This window comes from Zootoca vivipara, chromosome 2 (assembly GCF_965207765.1).
Source record: "Zootoca vivipara chromosome 2, rZooViv2.hap1.1, whole genome shotgun sequence".
NCBI lineage: Eukaryota > Metazoa > Chordata > Lepidosauria > Squamata > Lacertidae > Zootoca > Zootoca vivipara.
In genome coordinates this window covers 61,995,095-62,022,356 of record NC_142584.1, presented here as the reverse complement: position 1 = coordinate 62,022,356, position 27,262 = coordinate 61,995,095, and the positions used below count along the sequence as shown (strand labels likewise).

General features: G+C 43.5%; 1 protein-coding gene across 6 annotated transcripts in view; it reads right to left on the bottom strand.

Moving 5' to 3' along the window:
* Window positions 1-27,262, bottom strand: part of GRIA1 (glutamate ionotropic receptor AMPA type subunit 1) — a 210,813-nt gene that overhangs the window by 19,839 nt on the left and 163,712 nt on the right. For all 6 annotated transcript variants that reach the window (XM_088662028.1, XM_088662029.1, XM_088662027.1 and 3 more), the window contains 2 exons: window positions 6,542-6,740; window positions 5,345-5,592 (listed from right to left, as the gene is read on the bottom strand). In XM_088662028.1, the coding sequence (XP_088518154.1) occupies window positions 5,345-5,592; window positions 6,542-6,740 (447 nt within the window). The remainder of the gene's footprint in view (window positions 1-5,344; window positions 5,593-6,541; window positions 6,741-27,262) is intronic.

The window sequence follows — 27,262 nt, the reverse complement described above, 5'->3', positions numbered from 1 at the left end:
TTTTCCTGAAAGACAGGAATCTGCTCGGTCATCCGTACATCTGCGTCAGCAGCGCAAATGGTGAGAGCAAATCCCAACTCAGCCATGAGGTTCACTGGGTGACCTTGGGTCAGCCACTCTCAGACTAATCTACTGCATAGGGTTGTTGTGAACATAACCATAGATGTTGTCTTGAACTGCTTGTAGGCTATACCTGCAATGTTAAAAAATGGCAATCTAAATGATTGATAAATGCAGCGCGTTTTATGTGCAAAAACGTCCTGAAAGGTTTGGAAACTGCAGTTAGTCTAGATTTTTTGACAGTGAAATCATGAGACTTCTTTTAAGCCATGCTGCCTAGCTCTTGATTTAAAGGCAACATTCAAGCATATCTTGGGAAGTACATTCTGTTATCTGTGAAATTAGCTGTGGAGGCCTTTTTTCAGAATCTATTATCCTGTAGCGTGAAATTGTGCCTGTACAATTTCAGACATTCTATATCAGGCATAGGCAAACTCGGCCCTCCAGATGTTTTGAGACTACAATCCCCATCATCCCTGACCACTGGTCCTGTTAGTTAGGGATCATGGGAGTTGGAGGCCAAAAACATCTGGAGGGCCGAGTTTGCCTATGCCTGTTCTATATAATGGTCCTTCTCCCCTCCCCACCTCCTTTGGAAACGTAATGGCGCTTTTTTATTCCAGCACTTCCTAATGCTGATCTGCTGTCAGTTATTATGTTTTTAGATAACAGTGTTAGAGGGATTTGTTAGGGTTTTAAAATGTTTAGTGTTTGAGGCTGTAAGTAGTCTTGATTTTGTATTATAGGAGATAAGGCATATAATGTTCTAGATATGCAATAAGAATAAAGCCATAATATAGTTCTAACAGCTCAAACAACACAATAATCTGGATAGGTTCCTTTAGCAAGTGCTGTGTTTTTTGTTTTGTTTTTGTCCTAGGATAATCAACAATTTTAACTGGTGCAGTTAGACCAGCCTTCCCTAATCTGGCGACACCCAAGTATTGTTGGACTCTGGCTCCCATGAACCCCAGCCAGCACGGTCAGTGGTTGGGGTTGATGGAAGTTGTAGTCCAAAGCATCTGAGAAAGAAGGTAGATACTGTTGCCTCACCTAGCACTTCTCATATTGGATAGCTTTAGCATCCTCAGGAACCAAAAGATTTGTGTCTCATTTGTAGAAAATGTGTACTTTTCTGGCGGCTTTGTCATGCTGGCCACATGACCTGGAAGCTGTACACCGGCTCCCTCGGCCAGTGAAGTGAGATGAGTGCCGCAACCCCAGAGTCGGTCACGACTGGACCTAATGGTCAGGGGTCCCTTTACCTTTTAGTCTCTCTCCCCCATCTCACTCCCTGCTGCTTGAACTCCACTGCCTCTATTGAAGCAGTACATATTTAAATCAATGTGTGTGTGGGGGAGGGAATGCACACCTGAGGCTGAACAAATGATCCAATGCAAGGGGCTCCCATGATGCTCCTTTCCCCTCGTGGGTTAGTCCCATTGCACGGAGAGGAAAGAAACAAAGCAGTAGTGGCATGTGTGGTGCAGCAGAGCTGCACAGATGCCCTTTGAACACTGGCTTCTCTGCTGGAATGGCTGTGGTGTCAGGGTTGTGCGCTTGCAGTGGCAGGACTGCTGCCACCACCAATCTGGCATTCCCACTTGTACAAACAGTACTACTACTAGGGCATAGCTGCCAAGTCTCCCATTTTTCGTGGAAAACCCCCATATTTTAAACCGTTTCCCGCTGGCAGCCCGGATTGGAAAAAATCCCGTAAATCCCCCTGCCAGGGAGTCTCCATTTTGGGTCCTGACGCTGCCCGATTTCTGATGCCCATACATGGGTAGCGCGGCACCGGAAGTCACTTCTATGCATGTCCGGACATGCATAGAAGCGACTTCCGGTGCCGCTCCACCCATGCCTAGGCACCGAAAATTGGGCAGAGCGGCACCGGAAGTTGCTTCTACGCATGTCCAGACATTCGTAGAAGTGACTTCCAGTGCTGCGCTGCTGCTGATCCCGCATTTTTCAGCAGGAGGCTTGGCAGCTATACTAGTGGGGGGGGGGAGAACTGGAATTGCTGGGACTGTACTATGCTGCTGAAAGAAAAGAACAAAGATTTTGTGTGGTGTTTTACTGGGACCCTTGCATGTATTACATGTCCTTTTGAGTCACATTTGACACATCAAATGTTGGGCACTGAGCGTGTGAGCTGTATTTAAGCTCAAGCAGCGATGATGCAACACAGATGATTATATCTGTATTCTAAAGTGGAGCGTAGCCTCATTTGTACAGTCATTGTTTAGCAATCTAAGAAGATGTAGTAATCGGTGAACTGAAATAATATTTTAATTCCTGCGTGGGTAATACGGCGTTCTAAAGCCCGGCGAACTCTTTGTTGTTCTTTAAGTACAGATCATTCTGCAGTACTCAGGTTGTTTGTGCCATGTTTTTCTCCCCTTAAGAGACTAAATTTGAAGTAATTGGTTCTCCTCTGCAGCTCATACAGCATCTTTCAATATCTTACAGTCACAGAATCCTTGATGAAAAACAGAGTTGGTTGGCACATTTTCCTCTGAAGTGTGTTAGTTTTGTTGGATCTTTGACAAGCAACACTTTTATTCATTTAAATGACTTGGTATAATTGACATACAAGTTTATGGGCCTCTGGGGAGCTTTGCTTAAAGGTTACCACTTTGAGAAAGAAAGCCAATTACAGAATACACGCCTACCTCCCCTCCTGCTTCACTTCTCTTTCTAGGGGTGTGTGTGTGTGTGTGTGAGTGTGTGTGTGTGTGAGAGAGAGAAGAGATCTATTTATCTATCTGAGAGGGAGAGAGAGTATAAGTTTCTCTCCTCCTAATTTGCATTCCCTGGATTACACACTTGTTTTGTGTCACTGGGTTCCCCCAATACGTTTTGCATGTTCAATATTCATTTTTATTTAGTATTAATAGGTTAAAACACATGCACAAATGCATACTTCCAAAAGTACTGCGAGCCATGAAGCAGTGGAAAATACAAAGAGTAAAATTTCTCATTCTATGGGATGATGCTGCATATTCATATGAAATGGCATGCTTAGTGCACCAAAATAAAAGTAAGTGGGGAGGACCAGTGAAAAAAATATGTAATTTCAAGAGGATCAATTTTACTAGTTCTGTGCTCTCAGACTTCATATTCCTATTCTCTCTCTCTCTCTCTCTCTCTCTCTCTCTCTCTCTCTCTCTCTCTCTCTCTCTCTCTCCCTCCCCATCCCTCTGCCCTCCCTGACCTCTTAAGACACCTCTCCTCAGTGACTCCCTTTTCCAGCCAGATCCAGCCCCCTTTCCCTTCCACACTGCTTTCCCTCCTATGCTCTCCATCACTCTGCTTTCTCTCCTGCTGTTCGCACGCTAACCTTTCAGCTCTGGAAAGTGCCTTTTGGTAGCTGCTGTGGAGCAGTGGAATTTGCTGTTTGTAGAAATGCCAAACTGTGTCAGCCTCCTCTACTTTTCTCTGTCTGTTTATTTATTTATTTAAACAAACAACTTATTTAACATTTAATTACAGTTGTCCCTAAGCATGGCACAAGTAACTCAGGTAGTTGTTGTTTTTAAAGGGAATTCCCCCACCACCAGTCAAAACTAGAAATAAAATAAAATTAAATTAAAATGTCCTCAGTCAACATCAGAAGTGCAAGAGGAAAGGGTCTGTCTGATCTCAGCTGGAGAGGATCAAACGAGGAGGGGGAGAACTGCATATGGCATCGTGTTCTTCTTGGAGAAAAAGGTGGTGTATAAATGCAAAAAATAAATAATTGCTTAGTGAAACTATTCTTAATGCCTGGATTGTGTTGCAGGACTGTTTTTATTGACATGTTGACTTTGTTTTGGGTGGTGGTGGTAAAAAGTGCCTAATAACTAAGTAAAATAAATACCACTTCTGACAAAATGTTTTCCACACGCAACTGATTCTGATCCCAGTGACTTCAGTGACTTCAGTCTGTGGACTCTGACAGAAACAAGAATAGAGTCAGCCACAGAACAGGATGCATTCCCTGGACTGCTCTCCCGCAACAGTGCAGAGAGATGCTACAGGGTGACTGAAGAGCATAAAATATTAGTTTAACAGTTAAAATGACCACACACAACAGACATTATGGGAAGGGAAACCGAGACCATATGTTCCAAAGAAGCACCATCAGACCAAATGGAAAAACAAAGTGTCCTCCCTTGGCTGTTTCCATTGAGATGGGAAGTCATGCTAAGAATAATCATATTTGTCTCCCTCTCCTCACCTTTCCTCGCAGAGAGGATATTTTGAAGAACAGGATAAATCTACCTTTGCATTTTTTCTGTTTTCATTTTTTTCCCAGAAGAAATGCTGCAGCTTTTTCAATATACACACTAAAGATTTTGGCACAGCAGGATTCTTTTAAAATCTCAATTTAAAAATGACAATAGCAATATCCCTCAGCAAATGTTGTTCTCCTTTAAAACATAAGGCACACTTCAAAGACCCAAACCCTGCAGCTGCATCCTGCCTTTCCCTGGTATTGGAGTGTAGGTGAGAGAATCAAGTCATGCATGCCACGTCATTGATCGCTATAGAAATAAAGAGAATTGTGTGGATAATAACATGCTGCAAAGTGTTTCTGGTGCATGGTTAATGCACTGGCACATTATTGTGTGCGTGTTTCTGTTCAGCTTGTCGCTTGTACTGTGTGGCTGTTGTGCATTCCATTTGTGTGTGTGCTGTGTGCATGTGGTCTAGTCATGCCTTCCTCTGCAGCACTTTGGCCCAGTACCTTGTACCAACTAGGCCGTGGTTGCTAAGGGTAACCAGCTAAGCATAAGAACCTTTGAGCTGTTTTGTTGCCTAGCTAAAAGGAAAACACTTGGCTTTTCCATTTATTTGCCCTACACAGATTTGCATCTCTTTGTTCAGACATACACACACCGAAACACTTTTACCGGTAGAATTCCCCCCCCCCTTTTAAGTGTAAAACCAAACAAGGACTGTAATACATACTGCACAACTCTCATGCACCATAAAACAAGCAAGCTGCGTCAAAGTATTGCTTTGTTAATCAGTAGCCAGTATGCCACACAACGCCAGCTGCAAATACCCAGTTACGATCAATTAAAACATAGGGAGTGAAGTCATTGCAAAAGAAAAAAAAGAACAGTCCTTGACGAACTGGCTTCACTGTTAAGCAGCAGTCCAGCAGTTCACATCTCCCACCCGTGCCCTGAGTATCATTATCTGTATACTGTGGTAATTGAGTCTGGAGGCACATTTATGGATGCTTTGACTGCTTGAGCCGCAGTTAAAGGAGTAACACATTCAGTCTACCTACCTCAGTGGTGAACCTTTTGGCGTTGCAATGCCATAGCCTTTGGAATCCAAGTTACCTCCCACCTTCATGGTGTCACATGGCTTTCTCTGCTCAATGTACTCATTCATGGTAGACTCTAGCAGGTAGGCATACTTCCCTTTGGATCTCCTCACACGCTTCATCCCCTCTTCTGTTGTCGGCACGAAAACAGAGGGCTCAGCTGACTTCATGTACGTCCACATCTTCTCAAAAACCGCTATTTTAGATCTCTGTCCAGAATAGCATAAATCCACTGCTCTTAGCATGTGTTAATAGAGCAGAGATTCATACACCAAGGAAGACACACATTTTGCTGGGCTGCGAGCCCACACATTGCATAGGTAGGGAGAAGAAAGGATTCGGGGCTGGGGGCTGATTTGTAGAGGTGAATGGCCTCCACAGAATCCCTGCCAATAGGTGGCGAGTATGGGGCGAAACGTATTGCATGGATTGTTAGCGTTACGCAGCTAGGCCTCTGCTGTTGGTTCTGTGATTGCAAGGGCACCTTTTAGGGAACAAGAACTAGGCTGAATGGAAAGGCAGATGGGTGAAAGAGGAATTTGCAGCTAAAGATGCAAATATTTTGGCAAAATGCTAGGAACTAGGCTAGGAAAACAACTCCTACAACTAGCACTACATTGAGGCCATCAATCAGTGGAAGAATACATGAAATGTAGGCAGAAGGTTCAGTCACTACCCTGTTGCGGGTAGACAGTATTCCAATGGTCGGATTCAATATTACACAGCCTCATGTGATGAACAGTAGGAGCGATTGAACTGTCACATTTGCACTGCACTCCATAAATGGAGTGGGCTGGCTGGGGGAAGTGAGAAACAGGGGGCATTAGACCATTCAAAGGAAGTGCACTTTGGAGGAGGAGGCCTTGCTACATAAGCTCCCCTTGAGTGTAACATCAATGTATTTACATCGGGCAAATGGTACCATTAAATTACAGAGCTAACCAAGTACTTATTATTCTCTAAACCTGAGCTGCAAGTCACAGGGTAATTACTTTTGATGCTGCTAAGTGTAATTACTCAGTAATCTGTGGAAGCGTGTAATTATGCCGTGCTTCTGGAGTATTTATGGTATCTGGCAGACCCCGCGTGTGCTGCATTTCCTGAGCTAGCACGAGACTCTTGCATTTGTATATTGAAGTCAGAACTAATTTCTCTTACCCTAAAGAATTCTTTAGTAGACCCAGCATCCAGAGTCCCATAAGCAATCTCTGTTTGCTTGGCCAAGTCTTCTGCACTCTCTATGGGAGACACCATCCTCTCTACTGTCAAGAACGCAGCTAGATTGGCTGTGTAAGAAGAGATGATGATCAAGGTGAAAAACCACCAGACCCCACCAACTATACGCCCAGACAGAGATCTGCAGGAAAAGGGAAAAAGAAAGAAAGAGTGAAGGTAAATTTAAAGGAGAAGAGTAGAAAATAATAAGAGTGCAACCCACAAAGCTCTGCTTTTGCACAAGCATTGGTTTTTTGTGCACTGTTTAGTTTTAAAAGGTATAAATGTGCATGCAAGGTTAAATGTGCATGCCTAGGGTTATATTAAAAAGGTTTCAGTCACCAGCACCTATCGTATCTTGTCAAATTTCACCTTTGAGGCCAACTTCCTATATAATGATCAGCACGTGGAAGCCCCTTGAGAGAAAAAATTGTTCAATGGCAGCTTACTATATAAATTAACCACTTTCATGTGTCTTGCCTCTACACAGATCCTAAAACATGTCAGTTTCATAGACGCATGAGGACAAATTACACGACGATCTTATGAAAAGCAGCTCCACACAAATGATCTTGGCTTGAACAATCAACAGCTGATGAAAGCAACAATAGATTTCAGGAGGAACTTTCAACTAGCATGCCTTTCCCTAATGGTTTTATGTCCACTGAAGTTGGACTAGCATGTGAAGAATATCACCATAACAATAGTGAAGGATCCAAACACTGGAATTACCAAGAAGGAAAGTTATGGGGTTGCAATCGATGGCAGAAGACATGAAAGGGAGGCCTCCTGTACCTTGAAGCTTGAATCATAGAGTTGGAAGGGACCATGAGGATCATCTAGTCCAACCCTTGCAATGCAGGAATCTTTCACCCAATGTGGGGGTCAGACCCACAACCATGAGATTAAGAGTCTTATGTTCTACTGTCTGAGCAAACCTTCCGTGGAGAGCCTTCTGAACCTGGGTCTCCATGTGTGCAAGAAGTTGCTTCTTCTTTTTAATAGCTGAGATTTGTTTAGTAAGTTAATAATTTTCATTTTACCACTTCGATATAAAATCCAGAACTGTAATTAATCCTAGGGATGATGAAGCAGTATTGGTTGAAACAGCAAGTTAATTTACATCCATTGCATGGCACGGATAGGAGTTAAAGGGCTTAGCCCTGCACTGTGCATGTGAATGGAAAATGTACCCTCCGACGCCGTTCCTCTGCTCAGCCCATTATGAAATTGCCAACAGCAGCTCTAGCAATAAAAAGGGAAATGTTGCATTCACACAAGAAGCAACAGCAGTGACATTTCATCGTCTATGCCACTTGGTAGCTGGAGTGTCACAATCATGAAGGAACTAGCTGCCCACGTTCCTGAAAAGTTCCTGCAAACTGATATGTGTGACTTAACAGTTGGGGGGGAAATCACACCCTGTTCTAGTTAATCCAGCTGGTAGGAAGTACACAATGTAGGAACCACCAAGACCTAAGCATTGTGCTGGTTTATTTTGATTGGTTTTATTTAGTGTATTTATTAAATTTCTATACCACCCTTCATCCAAGGATCACAGGGTGGCTTGCGATATAAAACACAAAAATACATACCATAGTAAGAAACAAAAACAATACCCCACCCCCAGTTTAAAACGCTCTACAGTCATACCTCGGGTTACGGCCGCTTCAGGTTGCATTTTTTTCATGTTAAGAATGCGGCAACCCGGAAGTGTTTACTTCTGGGTTTCGCTGCATGTGCATGTGCAGAAGCGTTCTGCGTGCTTCACGCATGTGCAGAAGCGCTCTACCGTGCTTGTACAAAAGCGCTGCTCTAGTTACGGACTTTTCGGGGTGCGAACGGCACCCCGGAACGGATTGAGTCTGAAACTAGAGGTACCACTGTACAGTGGTACCCCGAGTTACAAACGCCTCAGGTTACAAACGCTTCAGGTTACAGACTCTGCTAACCTGGAAGAGTTACCTCGAATTGAAAATTTTGCCCTACGATGAGAACGGAAATCGGGTGCCGGTGGCACAGCGGCAGTAAGAGGCCCCATTAGCGAAAGCACACCTCTAGTTAAGAACAGTTTCAGGTTAAGAACGAACCTCCGGAATGAATGAAGTTCGTAACTAGAGGTACCACCGTAGATGGTTTAATTAGTCAAAGGTCTGGGAGAGGAGGAACTTTTTTGCCTGGTGCATAAAGGTATGTAATGAAGGCACCAGGTGAGCCTCCCTGGTGGTCTAGTTCGAGGTGAATGACAAGCATAGAATTTAAACAGGGCTTTGCCATTTGCATGACGGGCATAGCCAGGAAGTCAAGCTCTGGATCAGCCATGCATTTTGCCTTGCGCCTCTCACTCCATGCTTCAGGTGGGCTGTCCAACTTTTTTTTAAAGCACCACATTTGTGTTTATTCATTGACGTGTCATCTGTCACCACATCCTTGTTGTTTCTCTAATAAACCTTGCAACTATTAAAACAAAGAGTATCTGCTGCAGGGAGAGGTATCTGCTGCAGTGCTATCCTAGCTGTGTCTAATAACTCAGTGTGTAAAATTGCTCATAATGCTAAGCCAAAAGCTATTAGTATGAAATACTGTGCATTCCATTTCTTGTCTTCTTTTGCACAAGTGGGTAAACAAACAATGATGAATTTAGCTTAGTGTAGCATCCAAACCCAGGATTGCAGTTGGTTTCATGCTAACAAACACTGACTTATTGTTGGTTTATCAAATGTGGTCTGTTAGAGCAAAAAAAAAGCTATGACCATGAGTTCAGACCTCTTAAGCAAAACCCTTCATGAGTCATTCACACACAGCTGATGCTAACTAATAGCTGACCGCATTTTATGGATTATTATCACATGCAAATGTAGCCAATGAGATTTATTTCCAAGAAAGTGTGTGTACAGGACTGCAGCCCTAGGAATGCGAAGATTTCTTGTAAAAAACTGGGCTTTTCCCCAGCTAAAAATCAACCATACTGCAGAACTAGGTTTTCAGAGCTTGCTGTAGAAGAAGGAAACCAAATGCATTTTAACTGATCTCCACTATTTAAAAATGTTAAATCGGACTTGCTCCTTACACTATGCATCGTTTTTGCATCATACTAAACTCTGCATTTAAATATTGCATCTTCCAAATATTGCCGCTTCCAAACATGATGCAGTCACCTTCTTTATATCAGCTTGATTTGAAATCCTTTTGGACAAATGCAACTGGTCAGCTTGAGAGAGAGAGGGAGTGCAAGGGAGAGGGAGAGATGGTGTTGGAAATCAGAGAGAACACATGCCCAGTGGCAAATTCATCCTGAATAAATGTGAAACCTTTAGTTTTGTCTGAAACTGGGGAAATGGAAAAACGACTATCTCATCGCAAGTCCAGATGCTGCATTTGCTTTTGAATTCCTAGAAGAAAGACTCTAACCGTCCAAGATTCACATATACCAGTTGTCAAGAAATGTGACCAGAGCTGAAGGAGGAGAAGGAGAAGGAGAAGGAGAAGGAGAAGGAGAAGGAGAAGGAGAAGGAGAAGGAGAAGGAGAAGGAGAAGGAGAAGGAGAAGGAGAAGAGTAGTAGTTTGGACTTGATATCCCGCTTTATCACTACCCGAAGGAGTCTCAAAGCGACTAACATTCTCCTTTTCCTTCCTCCTCCGGAACAAACACTCTGTGAGGTGAGTGAGGCTGAGAGACTTCAGAGTGAGGCTGAGAGACTTCACCCATCAGCTGCATGTGGAGGAGCGGAGATGCGAACCCGGTTCACCAGATTACAAGTCTACCGCTCTTAACCACTACACCACACTAGCTATAATGATGGCAGACTAGCAAATATGTTGAGGAACTAAAAATAGAATAATGTAGTGCCAGCTGCTGAGTCTCTATAGATGTCACTTGGACAATTCACTTAGGCCTCTACACTCCTAACCTGCAAATACCCTGCTAGCATGAAGTCCTGAGTTTTTGTGCCATTGGTGAGGGTCTCAAGGACTTGCTCACACTACTTCTCGGCACTTTCTGTCACCTCAGCCCTTGCCTCAAATGTCAAATGCTTTGAATACATGGATATATTATGCAAAGTTGCATAAATAAAGTCAAACGGCATAAGTGTATCCATTAGATAGGAGAGACATAGACAGATTGGCCTGCATAGTTCATATCAATAGATAAATCTGAACATTTCCACTGCTGCCCTCTTTAGTCCTCACTGGCTTCCTCTTCTCCCCTCTTTTCCCCAGGCATCTGTCTCATCCACTACCTATCCTTCATATTCCTGCTTCTCATTCCACTGCAGACTCTGTCCCTTAGATGGCCGTGTGTTCTAATTTACAGAGGAAAGTCCTCTGTTTGAAGTCTGCTTTAAAGATAAAGAACTCTAAGAAGAAAGAACAGCATGGACCTTGAAGCTGCCTATCAAATGTTGGCAGACTGAGCAGGCACACAGGCCAACACCTGTCTTGGAGATGCAATGTATTTCTATTTAAATCGTAGTAATTATTTCTAAATTTTGATCTCAATATATTCACATTTTATGCAGGTTCTATGTCCACTTTTTTCGACGAGGAATCAGGGGCTGTCCTATCTGTACCCCCCTTCTGCTTGCAGGTCAGTCTCTTGATTCCTTTCCTGTTTGATTTTTCCATCTCTCTGCCTCCTTCCTGCTTTCCTTCCCATTTCCTGTCAACGGGAAGCACTTGTAGCAAGCACAGAGGCATCAAACAAGAGTAACTGGCTAGCGTTTAATACCATCATTTCTGCTGATGACGGCCACTTCAATCTGACAAGCTGCATTTGCATGCCAAATAATCATATTCATCTCCAGCTGCAAATTATACAGCTTTTCTCCTTTTTGAGAAGCCAAGATATTTTTATGACTTAAATTCCCACAGCTGCAGTTAACTAAATCCCAGCCTTTAGACCTTAGTCATGGTTTTCTTATTCTTAATCACTGAACCCCAAGGGGGACAACTGCCTGTCAGTTATATCAATGGCTCATGCTACCAGATTGTATACTGCTGTCATTACTTAGGGGTGGGAGCAGTGGGGATGGGGGAATGCTGTGGACAGTTGGGCTTGGCTTGTTAATTTTGGTTTTGAATGGCTCAGTGATACATAATCAGATGCTGAACCATCATGTAAGCTATTATCCCCCACGAAGAGTTAAACAATCCTACATAAAAAAATTGCAATACTGAATGTCCCATTCAGTGAAAGGCATGAGTCATGTGGAGATATCTTGGAGAGGGTGGTTGGATGGTGGGCAGCAAAGGGAGGAGAAATGGAGGAGGCTGACCTTAGTGGATTTGGGGGGGGGACACACAGGAAAGTTGAACCCAAGGAGAACTCTGAACTGGGAGAGGGTCCCAGTGGATTGGGAGGTGGGGAGATATGGATCCATGAGAAGGGTCTAATGGGCTTTCCGGAGAGTGTCCTGCCCACGCAATATCTGACTCCCCAAGTGCAACACCACCAGCCATTGAGGTGACTTTGGTGCCCTCCTTTGCCACCAAAGAGCCTCACCCCCTTTCTTGGGTGGCACTTAGGGACAAATCCAATAGTGAGCTGGCTCCATCGACTCCACCTTCATCTCCAGGGATGCAGTGGTGACAGTGCTACTGCAAACAAACCCTACATGTGCAGCATCTACCCAGGAGTACCTATTTACTTGCCCAGCCTGAGGCAGGGGACACCAACTGTGCAAATAGCTGTGCCCACCCCACTCTTCAAACTGAGAGCACAGGGAGAATGTCAAGTGTTGGATCAACGTCTTCAGCCTAGCCATGTGTCTTAGATCTCTGTCATGCCTTATCAGTTTGTAGCCTGTAGACCAGGCATCCCCAAACTCCGGCTCGCCAGATGTTTTGGACTACAATTCCCATCTTCCCTGACCACTGGTCCTGTTAGCTAGGGATCATGGGAGTTGTAGGCCAAAACATCTGGAGGGCCGCAGTTTGGGGATGCCTGCTGTAGACCAATGGTGCGATGCTATATACTGATTTCATACATAAAAGTGTTAAAACTTCCAACTATGGTGGTAGCTTGAGTTCTGAATCTGACAAGGAGAACCTGGGGGGAAAAGAAGGTACACTCATGAAATGCTAAACCATTATATTGGAACCAACCTGTATTTTAAATATGTTGGGGGCAAGTTTAGTCTGAACCCTAGTGGTAACATTGAACACACATTTCCCCCTTTCCTATATTAATTTTTAAACAAACAAACAAACAAACAAACAAACACTTTGCTCAGCAGATTCTGATTAGCTGGCCAACATGAGAATGTATGTTCATATACATGCATGTACTGTACATCTACACAAATAATCATCCTGGGTACTTTGCTGATACTTAATAAATTTTCTTTTGAAGGCATCTTCATTGATGGAGGAACAGAGGGATTTCCTCTGCTTGTGGTACACTAAGGCTTTGTGTGTGTTTTCCCCTGCATGCAGAAAAAAGTTTCATTTGCCCTGCATCAATAGCCTGAGGTCTGAATCTTTTTGCACAGGTGCTCCCACCACTCTTGAAACTTAAGATTTACCTGTTTTATGTCACAATAGAAGATGGAACGCTGTTTCCTTCTAAGCACTTTGTTCATTAGAGAATAATTATTATCTTCAGCTCAGCTTAGTACTCCCAAAGCACGGTGTCATAAATCTTGACATTTGGATTTGTGCACCTGCCCTTTAGGTTTATTCTCTTTCATTGACATAGTGGGTGTTTGGAATAAGGAGGATCTTTTTTCATAGAATCAGATCTATGGAAGCAATAAGCGGAGGTGCAGTTGTGCCGAGGAAAGCTTTAATTAATGTTTGGATAACTCAATGTGTGTGGTGGTGGTGGTGGTGGGGAGAGCAACGGACCTCTTCTGATGAAATCACCAGATTGGCCAGATGGCTCTTGCACATTATTAAATTTGCTATGTTAGGAAACAGACTTCTCACATTGGGTTGCCCACCTCTCTCTCTCTCTCTCTCTCTCTCTCTCTCTCTCTCTCTCTCTCTCTCTCTCTCTCTCTCCTGCTCCTGTGCCTTTAACAGCAGCTTGATCTGCCAGCATTAACACATGTTAATTCATTTAAAGACATAAGAAGAGTCATGCTGGATCAGGCCAATGGCCCATCTAGCCCAGCATCCTGTTCTCACTGTGATTAGCCAGATGCCTATGGGAAGCCTGCAAGCGGGATCTGAGTGCAACAGCACTTTCCCCCCTTGCGTTTCCCAGCAACTGATACTCAGTGGTCCAATGCCTCCATCCACCATGAATTTAATCCTCTTTGAAAGCTATCCAGGTTTGGTGGCCATCACTAGGGGGGTGTAGTTCCATAGTTTAATGCTCTGTGAAGCACTGTTCTTTTGTTTGCCCTGAACCCTCAAACATTCAGCTTAACTGGGTGGCAATAATTTCTAGTCTAATTTCCATACTATGAAAAAACCTTCATCTGAACATTTTTATGGATCATGCAGCTGTTAAAGGCATAAACACAGGTAATGCTGGTCAGTTGACAACCCTGTCCTCATGCCTCTTCTTCAACTCTTTTTGGTTAAACTTAAGCAATGGGAATTAGGGATTTCTTAACTTTTTGCATCTATGCAGACTAGTTAAAAAACGCAACAAGTAAAACTTTATCCATCAAAGCTAGGCAAGGTTTTTCTTGAAGAATAAACAGTAGCAGTCGTAATGAAAATAGAAAATTATTATTATTAATTGTTGTTGTTGTTAGGGCTGCTAACTGATGGGGAAACGACTTCTCTTGTGCTTGATCTGCAAAAATTTGCACTATACATACTGAGGGCAGGGCGCCAGGCAGGTGACAGATTGGAAGATAAAAATGCAAAAAACTGGAAGCTAGCAGTAGCGAACATAATTCCACTTTATTTCCTCAGGCAATACAGTATATGGTTCTCTCATTAGCTCCTCCCGTGCTCCACCCCAAGCCTTAGGGCTCAGACCTTGTACCTATTTCAACATCGAGGATGGATACCTATGACTAAGTGTGCACATAGGGCAGGATTCAGCTAATGAGCCCCGCTAGTGGCAGTCTGTGGAACAACTTCCGCTAGTGCAACCAGGCTTCCCCATCTGCCATGTGCATGGGAAGGAGAGGGGGAAGCATTCCACTTGACAAGCTGAAATGCTTACACTGTTGGAATGATTGCCATAGTGCAACGCTGAATTGCTCCCATAGTCATTTGGTAAACTGTTTGCATGCATTAATTTTTATTTTGAAGGTTAGAATTTTTACATTCTCGGATACAGATTGCTCCTTGCAACGCAGAAATCTTCACTCCGCTCTCTTCCTCACACCTAATTTGACATAATTTTGCTGCAAGAGCAAGAGAGGAATGGAGATGCCTCATTCTCAAATTATGTCAGGGCCTCTTGTTTTGGTTTCACTAATGGATTAATTCTTTGCATGACAAAGGAAGAACTGTATCCCACTAATCTCTCATTTTTGAAAAACAAAATGTAACCTCACACATCAGACAGCTTGCTCTTTGATCTTATCCCCTCCTGAAGGTAACTGAAGCTAACAGTACTTTGCATTTACTCGACAGCTTATTACCAACGGCACCAATTCTCCAGCCGAACACACTTAAGATGGAAAGATGAACATGATCATCATGAAATATACAAAATAAATCTCTTTGAAATTTGTTTGAGCAGCTTCTTGAGCCTCCTCCCCCCACCACTCCCTTTTGCTTCCCCTAGAACTTGATTCTTGTGGAAAATTACATTTAAAACTGACAGCATTTTAATTAGAAAGGCAAATCTGGTCTTCTAAAGCTGCGGCTGCTTAGGGAAGATTTCCTAGATTTGCTGTTCAATTCATTTTTAATAAAGGCTTATTTAGTCAACTGACATATTTGTCACAGGGTGACTTTATGCAGAAGTGGAGAAGGGAAAATGCACAGGCACCTTCCCCTCTCCAGAATTGACAACCAAATAAAGCCTTTCCGCTTCTAAATATGCAACCTACTTCCTTTCTTCCAGTCCATTACTATGAAACTTACCGGTAATGTGCCAAATGTATATAACCTCTTGTCCTGGGGCAGAATGCAAAAACAGCATTCCCTCCCAACAAGCCCAAGTTGGCACAACTCTCTGTACCACTCAGACTGTAGGAATAGCCCAATTATCACTTTTATGGTTCTGAACCTTGATCAGCCATGGTGGTCTGACATAAGGCACACTTTCAAATGCAACTAAAAATGCTTTTACATGTAAGCTGAAGTGTTAAGATAAAACAGAGACTGAGCTACACTGGTGAAGAAAAGGCACTTAGAATCATAGAATCATAGAATCATAGAATCATAGAATCATAGAGTTGGAAGAGACCACAAGGGCCATCCAGTCCAACCCCCTGCCAAGCAGGAAACACCATCAAAGCATTCCTGACAGATGGCTGTCAAGCCTCTGCTTAAAGACCTCCAAAGAAGGAGACTCCACCACACTCCTTGGCAGCAAATTCCACTGCCGAACAGCTCTTACTGTCAGGAAGTTCTTCCTAATGTTTAGGTGGAATTTTCTTTCTTGTAGTTTGAATCCGTTGCTCCGTGTCCGCTTCTCTGGAGCAGCAGAAAACAACCTTTCTCCCTCCTCTATATGACATCCTTTTATATATTTGAACATGGTTATCATATCACCCCTTAACCTTCTCTTCTCCAGGCTAAACATACCCAGCTCCCTAAGCCGTTCCTCATAAGGCATCGTTTCCAGGCCTTTGACCATTTTGGTTGCCCTCTTCTGGACACGTTCCAGCTTATCAGTATCCTTCTTGAACTGTGGTGCCCAGAACTGGACACAATACTCCAGGTGAGGTCTGACCAGAGCAGAATACAGTGGTACTATTACTTCCCTTGATCTAGATGCTATACTCCTATTGATGCAGCCCAGAATTGCATTGGCTTTTTTAGCTGCTGCATCACACTGCTGACTCATGTCAAGTTTGTGGTCAACCAAAACTCCTAGATCCTTTTCACATGTACTGCTCTCAAGCCAGGTGTCTCCCATCCTGTATTTGTGCCTTTCATTTTTTTTGCCCAAGTGTAGTACTTTACATTTCTCCTTGTTAAAATTCATCTTGTTTGCTTTGGCCCAGTTGTCTAATCTGTTAAGGTCATTCTGAAGTGTGATCCTGTCCTCTGGGGTGTTAGCCACCCCTCCCAATTTGGTGTCATCTGCAAACTTGCTCAGGATTCCCTCAAGCCCATCATCCAAGTCATTGATAAAGATGTTGAACAAGACTGGGCCCAAGACAGAACCCTGTGGCACCCCACTAGTCACTACTCTCCAGGATGAGGAGGAGCCATTGATGAGCACCCTTTGGGTTCGGTCAGTAAGCCAGCTACAAATCCACTGAATGGTAGCATTGTCTAGCCCACATTTTACCAGCTTCTTTACAAGAATATCATGGGGCACCTTGTCAAAGGCCTTGCTGAAATCAAGATAGGCTACATCCACAGCGTTCCCTTCATCTACCAGGCTTGTAATTCTGTCAAAAAATGAGATCAGATTAGTCTGACATGACTTATTTTTCAGGAACCCATGCTGACTTTTAGTGATCACAGAGTTTCTTTCTAGGTGCTCACAGACTGTTTGCTTAATGATCTGCTCTAGAATCTTTCCTGGTATTGATGTCAGGCTGACTGGGCGGTAATTGTTTGGGTCCTCTCTTTTCCCCTTTTTGAAAATAGGGACAACATTTGCCCTCCTCCAGTCTGCTGGAACTTCGCCTGTTCTCCAGGAATTTTCAAAGATTATTGCCAGTGGTTCTGAAATCACCTCTGCCAGTTCTTTTAATACTCTTGGATGTAGTTCATCTGGCCCTGGAGACTTGAATACATCTAAACTAGCCAAGTATTCTTGTACTACCTCCTTACTTATCCTGGGCTGTGTTTCCCCTGCTGAATCATCTGCTCCATATTCTTCAGGTCGGGCGTTTTTTTCTTTCTTGGAGAAGACTGAGGCAAAGAAGGCATTGAGGAGTTCTGCCCTTTCTCTGTCCCCTGTTTGCATTTCACCATCTTCTCCTCTGAGTGACCCCACTGTTTCCTTGTTTTTCCTTTTGCTACGGACATACCCATAAAAGCCCTTTTTGTTGCTTTTAACCTCTCTGGCGAGCCTGAGTTCATTCTGTGCTTTAGCTTTTCTGACTTTGTCTCTACACGTGCTGGCTATATGTTTGAATTCCTCTCTGGAGATTTCCCCCCTTTTCCATTTTTTGTACATATCCCTTTTAAATCTTAACTCAGTCAAAAGTTCTTTAGATAGCCAGCCTGGCTTCTTTAGGCACCTTCCATGTTTCCGTCTCATTGGTATTGCCTGAAGTTGTGCTTTTAATATCTCCCTTTTAACAAACTCCCAACCATCATGAACTCCCTTCCCTTTTAGTATTACTGTCCATGGGATTTCACCCAGCGTTTCCCTAAGTTTTCTGAAGTCGGCTTTCTTAAAGTCTAGAATTTGGACCTCAGTATGCTTGGTTGCTCCTTTCCGCTGGATAATAAACTCCAGAAGAGCATGGTCACTCCCACCTAATGATCCTGCCACTTCTACCCCACTAACCAAGTCATCACTATTGGTTAGGACCAGATCTAAAATGGCTGATCCTCTTGTTGCTTCTCCCACTTTCTGGACAATGAAGTTGTCTGCAAGGCCAGTGAGGAATCTGTTCGACCTTATGCTCTTGGCTGAGTTTGACATCCAACAAATATCAGGATAGTTGAAATCCCCCATTACTACTATCTCACTTCCTTTGGAATGCTTGGCCATCTGTTCCAGGAAGGCATCATCTGTGTCCTCAGTTTGGCTTGGGGATCTATAGTAAACTCCCACAATGAGATCACTGTTGTTTTTCTCTCCCTTAATTTTGACCCAGATACTCTCAATTTGGCTTTGAAGTTTTAAATCCTGGATCTCTTCACAGGTATACATATCCCTAACATATAAAGCTACTCCTCCTCCTTTCCCTGTTTGGTCTATTTCTCTTAAATAGATTGTATCCCTCTATTACTACATTCCAGTCATGAGACTCATCCCACCAGGTTTCAGTGATGCCTATTATGTCATATTTAGTTTGCTGTACCAAGAGCTCAAGTTCATCTTGTTTATTTCCCATGCTCTGTGCATTAGTATACAGACATTGAAGACCGTTGATCATTCCCCCATGTCTCTTATTTAAGGATATTTTCATCCCACCACTAGGTCTGCATGCTGCTTGCTCCATTTGGTCCTTGACATTCGGATGATCATCTTCAGCATTTGATAGACTCCTACCTTCAGGACCACTGTCTCCCTCCCCCACATAAGTCAGTTTAAAGCCCTCCTGATGAGGTTTTTGAGTTTTGTGGCAAAAACATTCCTCCCAACTTTTGTGAGGTGCAGCCCATCACTTGCCAGAAGTCCATCTTCAAGAAACTGCAGACCGTGATCTAGGAATCCAAACCGTTCCTGTTTGCACCATTTGCGAAGCCAGTTGTTCACTTCCCCTATTTTTTCCTCTCTCCCTGGGCCATGTCGTTCAACTGGGAGGACAGAAGAGATGACAATTTGTGCATCTAATTGCTTCAACTTCCTGCCCAGAGCCTCATAATCATTTTTGATCTTCTGTAAGCTATGGCTTGCAGTGTCATTGGTTCCCACATGCACCAAAAGGAAGGGGTATTTGTCAGTGGGTTTTATGATTCCTTGCAGCTTTATATGCGTTATAACACTGTGACCAGATGGCGCTGCGGAGTCCCTCCATCTTTCGCCAACGTGATTTCCATTTATGAAGTTTAGCACATGTTTTCTTGAAACACCTTTTAGATGTGTCTAGATCTAGCCCGGGGTAGAATGAAAGCACCTGTCTACAGTCTTTGCAAGCATGGTAGTTACTGGATCATTTCTGCCTTTCAACATACCTGCCAAGTCCTGGACGGAAAGATCCGGGATCGGCAGCGCGCGCACACCGGAAGTTGTGTGAACGCAACTTCCGGTGGCGCTTTGCCCTTCTATGGGCACCAGAAAATGGCGGCGCCAGCGCCGGAAGTCACTTCCACGCATGACCGGAAACACGTAAAAGCAACTTCCGGCGCCGGCGGCGCCATTTTCTGATGCCCATAGAAGGGCAAAGCGCCACCGGAAGTCGCTTTTACGCGTTTCCTGTCATGCGTGGAAGCGACTTCCGGCGCCGGCGCCGCCATTTCTGGTGCCCATAGAAGGGCAAAGCGGCACCAGAAAAATGGCCGCTGGCAGAAGCCGATTTAAGGGAGAATATCGGGATTAAAAACTAAACGGGAGACCGCCGGGAAATGTTAGGAAAAAAGGGGTTTTCCCGGTGGAAACGGGATACTTGGCAGCTATGCCTTTCGATTGTTTTAGGAGTTTTTTTCTGGTATATATGTTGGGTACTGTCGTTTACTAATGCTGCACTGCTATTATTCTTGAACTTCATTTTAACTCCTTCTGTTGCCTTAATGCAGGCATCCCCAAACTTCGGCCCTCCAGATGTTTTGGACTACAATTCCCATCTTCCCCGACCACTGGTCCTGTTATCTAGGGATCATGGGAGTTGTAGGCCCAAACATCTGGAGGGCCGCAGTTTGGGGATGCCTGCCTTAATGCAACTAAGCCCTTCCTTCCCTCCCTCTGATGTTTCCTACTCCAAATTTTAGCTTTTAAGCTCTTTGGGACAGGGCCATGTCTGCTTGTACTTGAGGAAATACCATGCACATTGATGGCACAACAACATCTAGGATTAGAGAGACCCAGGTTCCCCACTCAGCCATGAACCTCCGTGCGTGGCTTTGGGTCCACCACTGTCTCTCAGCCCAACTTATCTCACAAACTTCTTGTGAGGATAAAAGGGCAGAAGAGGAAGAACTACATACACTGCCTTGAGTTCTTTGGAGGAAAGGCAGGCTGTAATTGTAATAAATAATATAAGAGAATGGAAAACCCACTACTCTCTCAGCTGATAAGCATTCGTTCACTCACCGAGGAGCTGCTTTTAGTGCCTTCTGAGATCTATTTATTTTCATGCATGGCCCATTTTCTTCCAGGGACTAAAAGGTCCATACATCAGATTTCCAGTCTGACTCTCATCCAGACACTGACCAAACCTTAGATTGATCTTGCTCGCTGAATTACATGCCTTCAGATAATGCTCTCAAAGACGCAGTAGCAGACCAGGGCAGATTATTTGTTCTACTAGCTCAGGGTGGTCTACTCTGCCACAGCATCTCCATGGTCTCATGCAGAAATGTCTTTCCAAAGAGAAGCTTTAATTTCACCAGCCAACCAAGAAGGCCTAGCACTGGCCTGGCCTAGCCTGATATGCTTCTGTGAGTTTAATTGTAGCTTGATCTGCAGGAGGAACTTTTCATGAACTAGCCAGAAGCATCTTTATCAGCTGCTAACATCTGCCAATCAAGTTGCTGTCAAAGACACAGGAGGCTGATAAGAAAGGATTGCAACCGCAGGAAGCATTGGTATCATTTATCTTTTAAACAGGCAATGACCATGCATGAGCTAATGAATAAGCTGCTCTCCCTGATTAATCTGAAGTTAGGATCCGAATTAGAAAGGATGGAATCATGTCTCCGTTACAATGCAAAAGACCTCTGACCCACGCGGCATTGCAATTGGACTCCTGTCTGTGTGAGTTTAATTAAATTTCATGGTTTACTTACTGCTCCTTCTTAATGTTAATGACCTTAGACACCTCAGTATTTTCAAATCATTGTTTTCTTCCATTTCTGTTCTCTTACGTGAAAAGCTTTCTCCAAGATGAATTTTCAAGGAATGGATTACATCCATTTACTGTTAGTCAGATGTTTAGTCGACTCATTCCCCTTTCCCCAGTCTTATGAAACATACAGCAGCTTCGGTATGGAGTGAAAAGAAGATTTACACATCTGGTGATAGCCTCCCCCACCCTCCATGAAAGCCCAATTAGCATTTTTGACAGCAAGAGCTGTTTAGTAATCCAGGCAAAGAGACAGAAGGCACAACCTTAGATTTTTAATCCTAAAATGCCATTCACTGTTTATGAGCCCCAGACAAGACACTTAAAAAACTACAGTTTGCAGGGGTAAAAAGCGTTTATGTAGATCATAAATGTTTCCCGGAGATGTTTATTTTATTTTCTGCACTTCCACCTGCCCCTCCTACAACACGCTTAGAGCAAAATGTATGGAGTTTATGTGTCCCCTATTTTATTCTGACATCCAAACTCCACACCAGCCTAGTCCTTCACTAAGCAAAATGCACCTCATCAAAGATATAGGGTAGGCATAGGGAACCTGTGATCCTGGACCACAGTCCCAATCCTCCCTGGTTCCTGCCTTGTGGGAAGTGTCAAACCCAATAAATCACTGCTCCCCTTCCTTTGCCCAACATTCTTCAGAGTCCTCCCAAACCCTGACAGCCGGGTTCTGTCCTGGGCCTGGTGTTGTTCAACATCTTTATAAATGACTTGGATGAAGGAATTGAGAGAATGCTCATCCAATTTGCAGGTGATTGTCATGGGCCAGGAATCGGCTTCACCTGTTGAGCAGCAGCCTGAAGGAGCGGAAGGCAGAGTGACGGAGCGGAAGGCAGAGTGACTTCACCTGCTACTGATCAGCCTTCTTACTTCTGATGTGAACCAGCTGGCTCTAGCTTTCTTAAGCAGGGTTTCCAGCCTCATCCAGAAGCTGGAAACAACATTTGTTGTTCCTGGCCAGGCTTTGCTGCTTCTTGCTTCTCGTGACCTTGGACTCATAGGTTTCTTGAGCCCTGGACCATCTGACTACATGAAATCAGATGCTCCTAACCTTAGGACTGTCCAGGCAAGTACCTCCCTGAGCTGGTTGGCTGGCCTCTCCTGCCATTTAGCTCTGCGGTGGGTGGGCAGCACGAGACTACGACAGTGACACCAAACTGGGAGGGGTAGCTAATGCTGCAGAATACAGAATCAGGATTCAAAATGACCTTAACAGATGGAGAACTGGGCCCAAATTAACAAAATGAATTTTGATAGGGACAAATGTCAGGATCTACACTTAAGCAGGAAGAAGCAGACGGTGCCTGGTTTACTAGCAGTACATGTGAAAAGGATCTGGGTTCTTAGTGGACCACAAGCTTAACATGAGTCAACATGGAATGAAGGTATGAAATTCACCGCATGCAGTGCATTAAAAGGAAATGTTATGAAGATGATGTACAAATGTATCTTTAAATACCTAAATGGCACATGGAGGCTGGAGCAAGTTTGTTTTCTCCTGCTCTGGAAGGTAGGACTTGAACCAATCGATTCGAGTTAGAGGAAAGGAAATTCTGAACATCAGGAATAACTTTGACAGTAAGAGCTGATCAGGGCCGTCTCAAGCAGGTTGGGCGCCCTCACAGCGCGGCTTCGCTGCGCAGCACCCTGCCTGCCAGTCTGGCGCCCTGGCACCCCGTGCCACCGGGACTACACCTAGAACCGGGCCTGGAGCTGATCAACAGTGGAATGGACTCTCACAAGAGGTGGTGGACTCTTGTGTTGAGATGGCCATTTGTCATTGATATTTTAGCTGAGAATCCTGCATTGCAGGGGGTTGGACTTAGATAGACTATACAATTCTATATAAGCAACCAATGCTTTTGTCTATTTATCGCTTGCTATTCTGAGACTTGCATTCTGAGAAGTTTTCAATGTTATTTCTGTGGCATTTTGAGTAAAAAACAAATTAGAAATCCTTCTGTGATGCCATTAGCTGTATAGTCATCACTTCACTTGATTACTGATCCCCTGGCAGTCTAGCAGCAGCCATAGCTACGGAGCACTTGGGGAAGGAACATTTTGGACCTTTTCTGAACCCTTTCCAACAAGGAGAAATGATTCAGTTGGCCCTGGATTTATGTGCTTCATTAACAAGAGCTGCAGGTAGAGTATGCTCATGGCAGGTGAAAGTACTAAAATAGATTGCTCAGAGTAACAATTCTTTGGCTAAGCGTACTGATTTTGTGAATGGGATCATTAGTCTACTAGACAAAGGCACAGTTTTCAGATGCCAGCTACTTATCCACATCTTTATCCTGCTGTTGCTGTAAAGTACTTTTAACTTGAGTCGCAGGCAGTTTAGGTCTCTGTTGTTTCCTGCACTTCTTCTACAGCCTTTAAAATTAACATTCCCCATCTTCCTCTCCATGTTAGGCTTCCCCATTCTTTCTGATCTATTTTATTTGGGATACTGGGATACTGAGAGAATGAACTAGTATTTGCAAAGGATTCTGAAGCCCTTTAACGGAAGAGGCTATCTTCCTCTTCCACTTATTCAGGGTCTTTTATCTGAGGATCAAAGCATGGTGCGTCATCCATACCAGTGGAAAACAGAGGCTCCTTCTTCAGATACGAGAATAAGCAACAATTCTCCCAGGGTACTAGGCAAATGTTAGAACTGCTTTTTGAGGTTTCTTAATCAGAAAAATATTAAAGGGAATACACACACACACACACACACAATCTTGTCCTTGTTGTAATCCACCCTGTCATTCTCCATTTAAACCTTAGCATAATTTTCACAGTATGTATTTTCTTTTGCATTATATTCCACTCTGATCTTACAGTTTAGCATTTTTCCTTCTACACCCGCATGTATGTATGTATGCTTGCCAAGTTAGGATAACTATGTGTCTGATGAAATAGACTGTAGCCCACAAAGTTTATGTTGTAATAAATTAGTTAGTCTTTAAGAGGCCACGATATCTTTTGTTTGACTTTTCATGTCCTTCATGAAGCTTTAGGCCTTTATTGTGTTATATGGGGCTATAACAATGTAACCTATTAAAAGTAAGGGGCATCTGGCAACCATGTCAAACCCACTAATATGAAGTGTTTCCAATTAGTACACACAGCCTGATATTTTGCTAAAAGATCACTAATGGAGAAAGAGTACCAGTGTGTCTGAGAGCTGAAACATATTGTTCCTTGCCATCTCCAATCTCTGCCGAGCTGCGACAAGTTTCCAGGGGGTTCCAGACACTCGGAGTTTGAGTTTCCATTGGAAATTAGGCACAGCAGAGATTGCAGTGTCTTTATGAAATATGGTTTATTTACACATGTTCACAGCCTGAGTCTGGATGGAGAGAGTCCCCAGCTTTCACATCATAAGAACCCTTTGTTGCTCTCCCAAGAGCAACAAGTGTGGACCTACAAGCAGATGAATCAGCCATGCTGCTTGCACTATGTAGTTATGTCTCCTTCCCCTCAGAACCCGCACTGCATTCTGCTCCTTACTCCCTTTTCTTCCCAGAACCCCTTGCAAAAACAACGCCTTGTCTTTCACTTACGTCACCAGCCCCTGTAACCAGGCAACCTCCATTTCACAGACTCAAAAGATCTTTTCTCTGAGCCCCCCGCTACTCTAGCCTCTTGCAAAACAACACTCCCCCCCCCATCGCTTATTCGGCAAACTGTAATTCTGCACCAAAGCTAGTGACCTTTTGTGTTACCAAGGCCCAGAGAGGCTTTCTCATAATGAATCTCTCGAGGGCCCAATCTATTTTCCTTTTGTTAGGCTAATCACTCAGCCACTATCAGTGATTACCTGATGAGGAAGCTGGATGGTGTTGTTAGCATGAACTTAATCCATGGGCTTCAGTGCTTGGCACAGTTTTCGATCGAACCCAGATTAATTCTCACTTTTACTAAATCCAATAATTACAGGGGAGTCTGGCCCTGCCTACAAACTCATGCCAATATGAGCAAGAGAATTATTTATCCTGAACTGTGCATTTCAGACTGCATATTTGAATATGTCTCCGTATTAAAAATTAAGCAAGCACTCTTGTCTCTTAACATGCCACATTCGTATGTGCAGGACATCATTTGCCTTGTCCTTTCATTTTGTGCAGTGGAGGGACCTTATTGCCATGTGCCATAAATTTATCAGTACTAGCACATTTATCCATTGAAAACTGGGTTCTCTCAAAGTGACGACATGGAAACCTAGGTCCTTTACACATTTGTATGCACATTCTTACATACACTTTTGCAAGTCTCGCAGGAGAGAAAAGGCAATGTAAACTGCACAAACACACTCTGCAACCCCCAGTTTCGGAAAGTCTAAACCCAGCTAAGCAATTCACAGTTTAGTGACCAGGCATACTGGTATCTATGTAAGTGACTGTTGCACTATCTGAACATTAAATCTATCTATCTATCATCTATCTATCTATCTATCTATCTATCTATCTATCTATCTATCTATCTATCTATCTATCATCTGGTTCTGGTTCTTTATGTTCTGAAGCAAAATAACCTCAAACACTTACGAGACATTTGACTGGTTGAAGTTTGCAGCCCAAATAGAATGAACCAGGCAATAAAAAGCAGCAACTGGGGGACCATTTATGGAAACTTCATTTGCACTAGCATCACATCTTGAGATCACAGCAGCAGCAGGGAAGATGAAATGAAAAGCGATTACACGTCTGCTCATTTATCTTGACTTTTGGGTATGGTGGTGATGATGGGGAAACAGGCAACATTATATTTATTTCAGACCTTTAAAAAATCTTCCCCCACCCCAGTCTGCAATGTTGTTGCTTAGATCAATTATTCACAGCAAATTTCTAATTAAACAAGTTTCACAATTCTCCAGACTGAAAATTCAGTTTCCCTCCCCATTTTTCTTTCTTCCAAGGGGCATTCCTAACCAAGGCAATGAATTAGTTGGTGATATTGTAATTCAACACTTCTCATTGCTGAACAGGTAATACACTATTAAGCCAATTATGTAGATGCAATTCTGACTTTAAAACCACAACTACTTCAATATCAGAATAACTGTCTTTGAAGCAACTCTTGGTGAATTCTTGTGATCACACAAAGGAATGCTTTATTTGTTTAGCACAGCATTTCTAGGTTGCCTATAGCAAATTTCTGAAGCTGGCTGTCAACAAGAAACGACTGCCCTCTGATCTTTGAAGGGTGGTGTATAGATTTCATTAACAACAACAACAAATATATAATTCATTAACACAAAAGCTGCCATAAGGGCACAAGCCTAAGGATCGTGTAAGATGTTGCAGACCTCCCTCTCTGTGGACACAGAAGGAGGTCCACAGATAGAAAAGGAGGCAGGCCGCCCATGGGGCTCCATTTGGTGCAGCTGCAGGAACCGTTGCAACTGTCCCTTCACTGCTGATGCTCTGCTGATGGTCGGGAGAGAAATATTCCGTTTAAAGGATGAATGCAATTTATTTCCCACTCTTCTGCCAATGAGTTCAACTGATATAGTTCTTCTGCTCCCTCACCACAACCCTGTAGGCTCTTCATGGCTGAGAAGATTCCCTTTCAGGGAATCATTTGTTCCCATTGGAGCTATCAAGGAATAGGGAATGAGAGTTACTAACCCCAACGGATGCAAACATACATCGTTTGCATCTTCTTGGGGCTTGAGACAACTTAGTTTTGATGTCAGTTATAGCATTTTCGGCAACCCTTAATACTTTCTAGCTACAGTACCTGTATTTTACACACAAGAGTTTGAAGGAAAGCTTGTTGCAGTGAATTACAAGAACTCCTCCCAGAAGTGGTGGGTACGTCCTTCTGGACACTTTTAGGGAGAGGTCGTTGCAAATAAAAAGAGATGGGGAAAATAAGCTTTATTTCATTGGTTAATCCAAGAGGGAACCCATAAAGTTCACACAACCATGTTACACAGCTG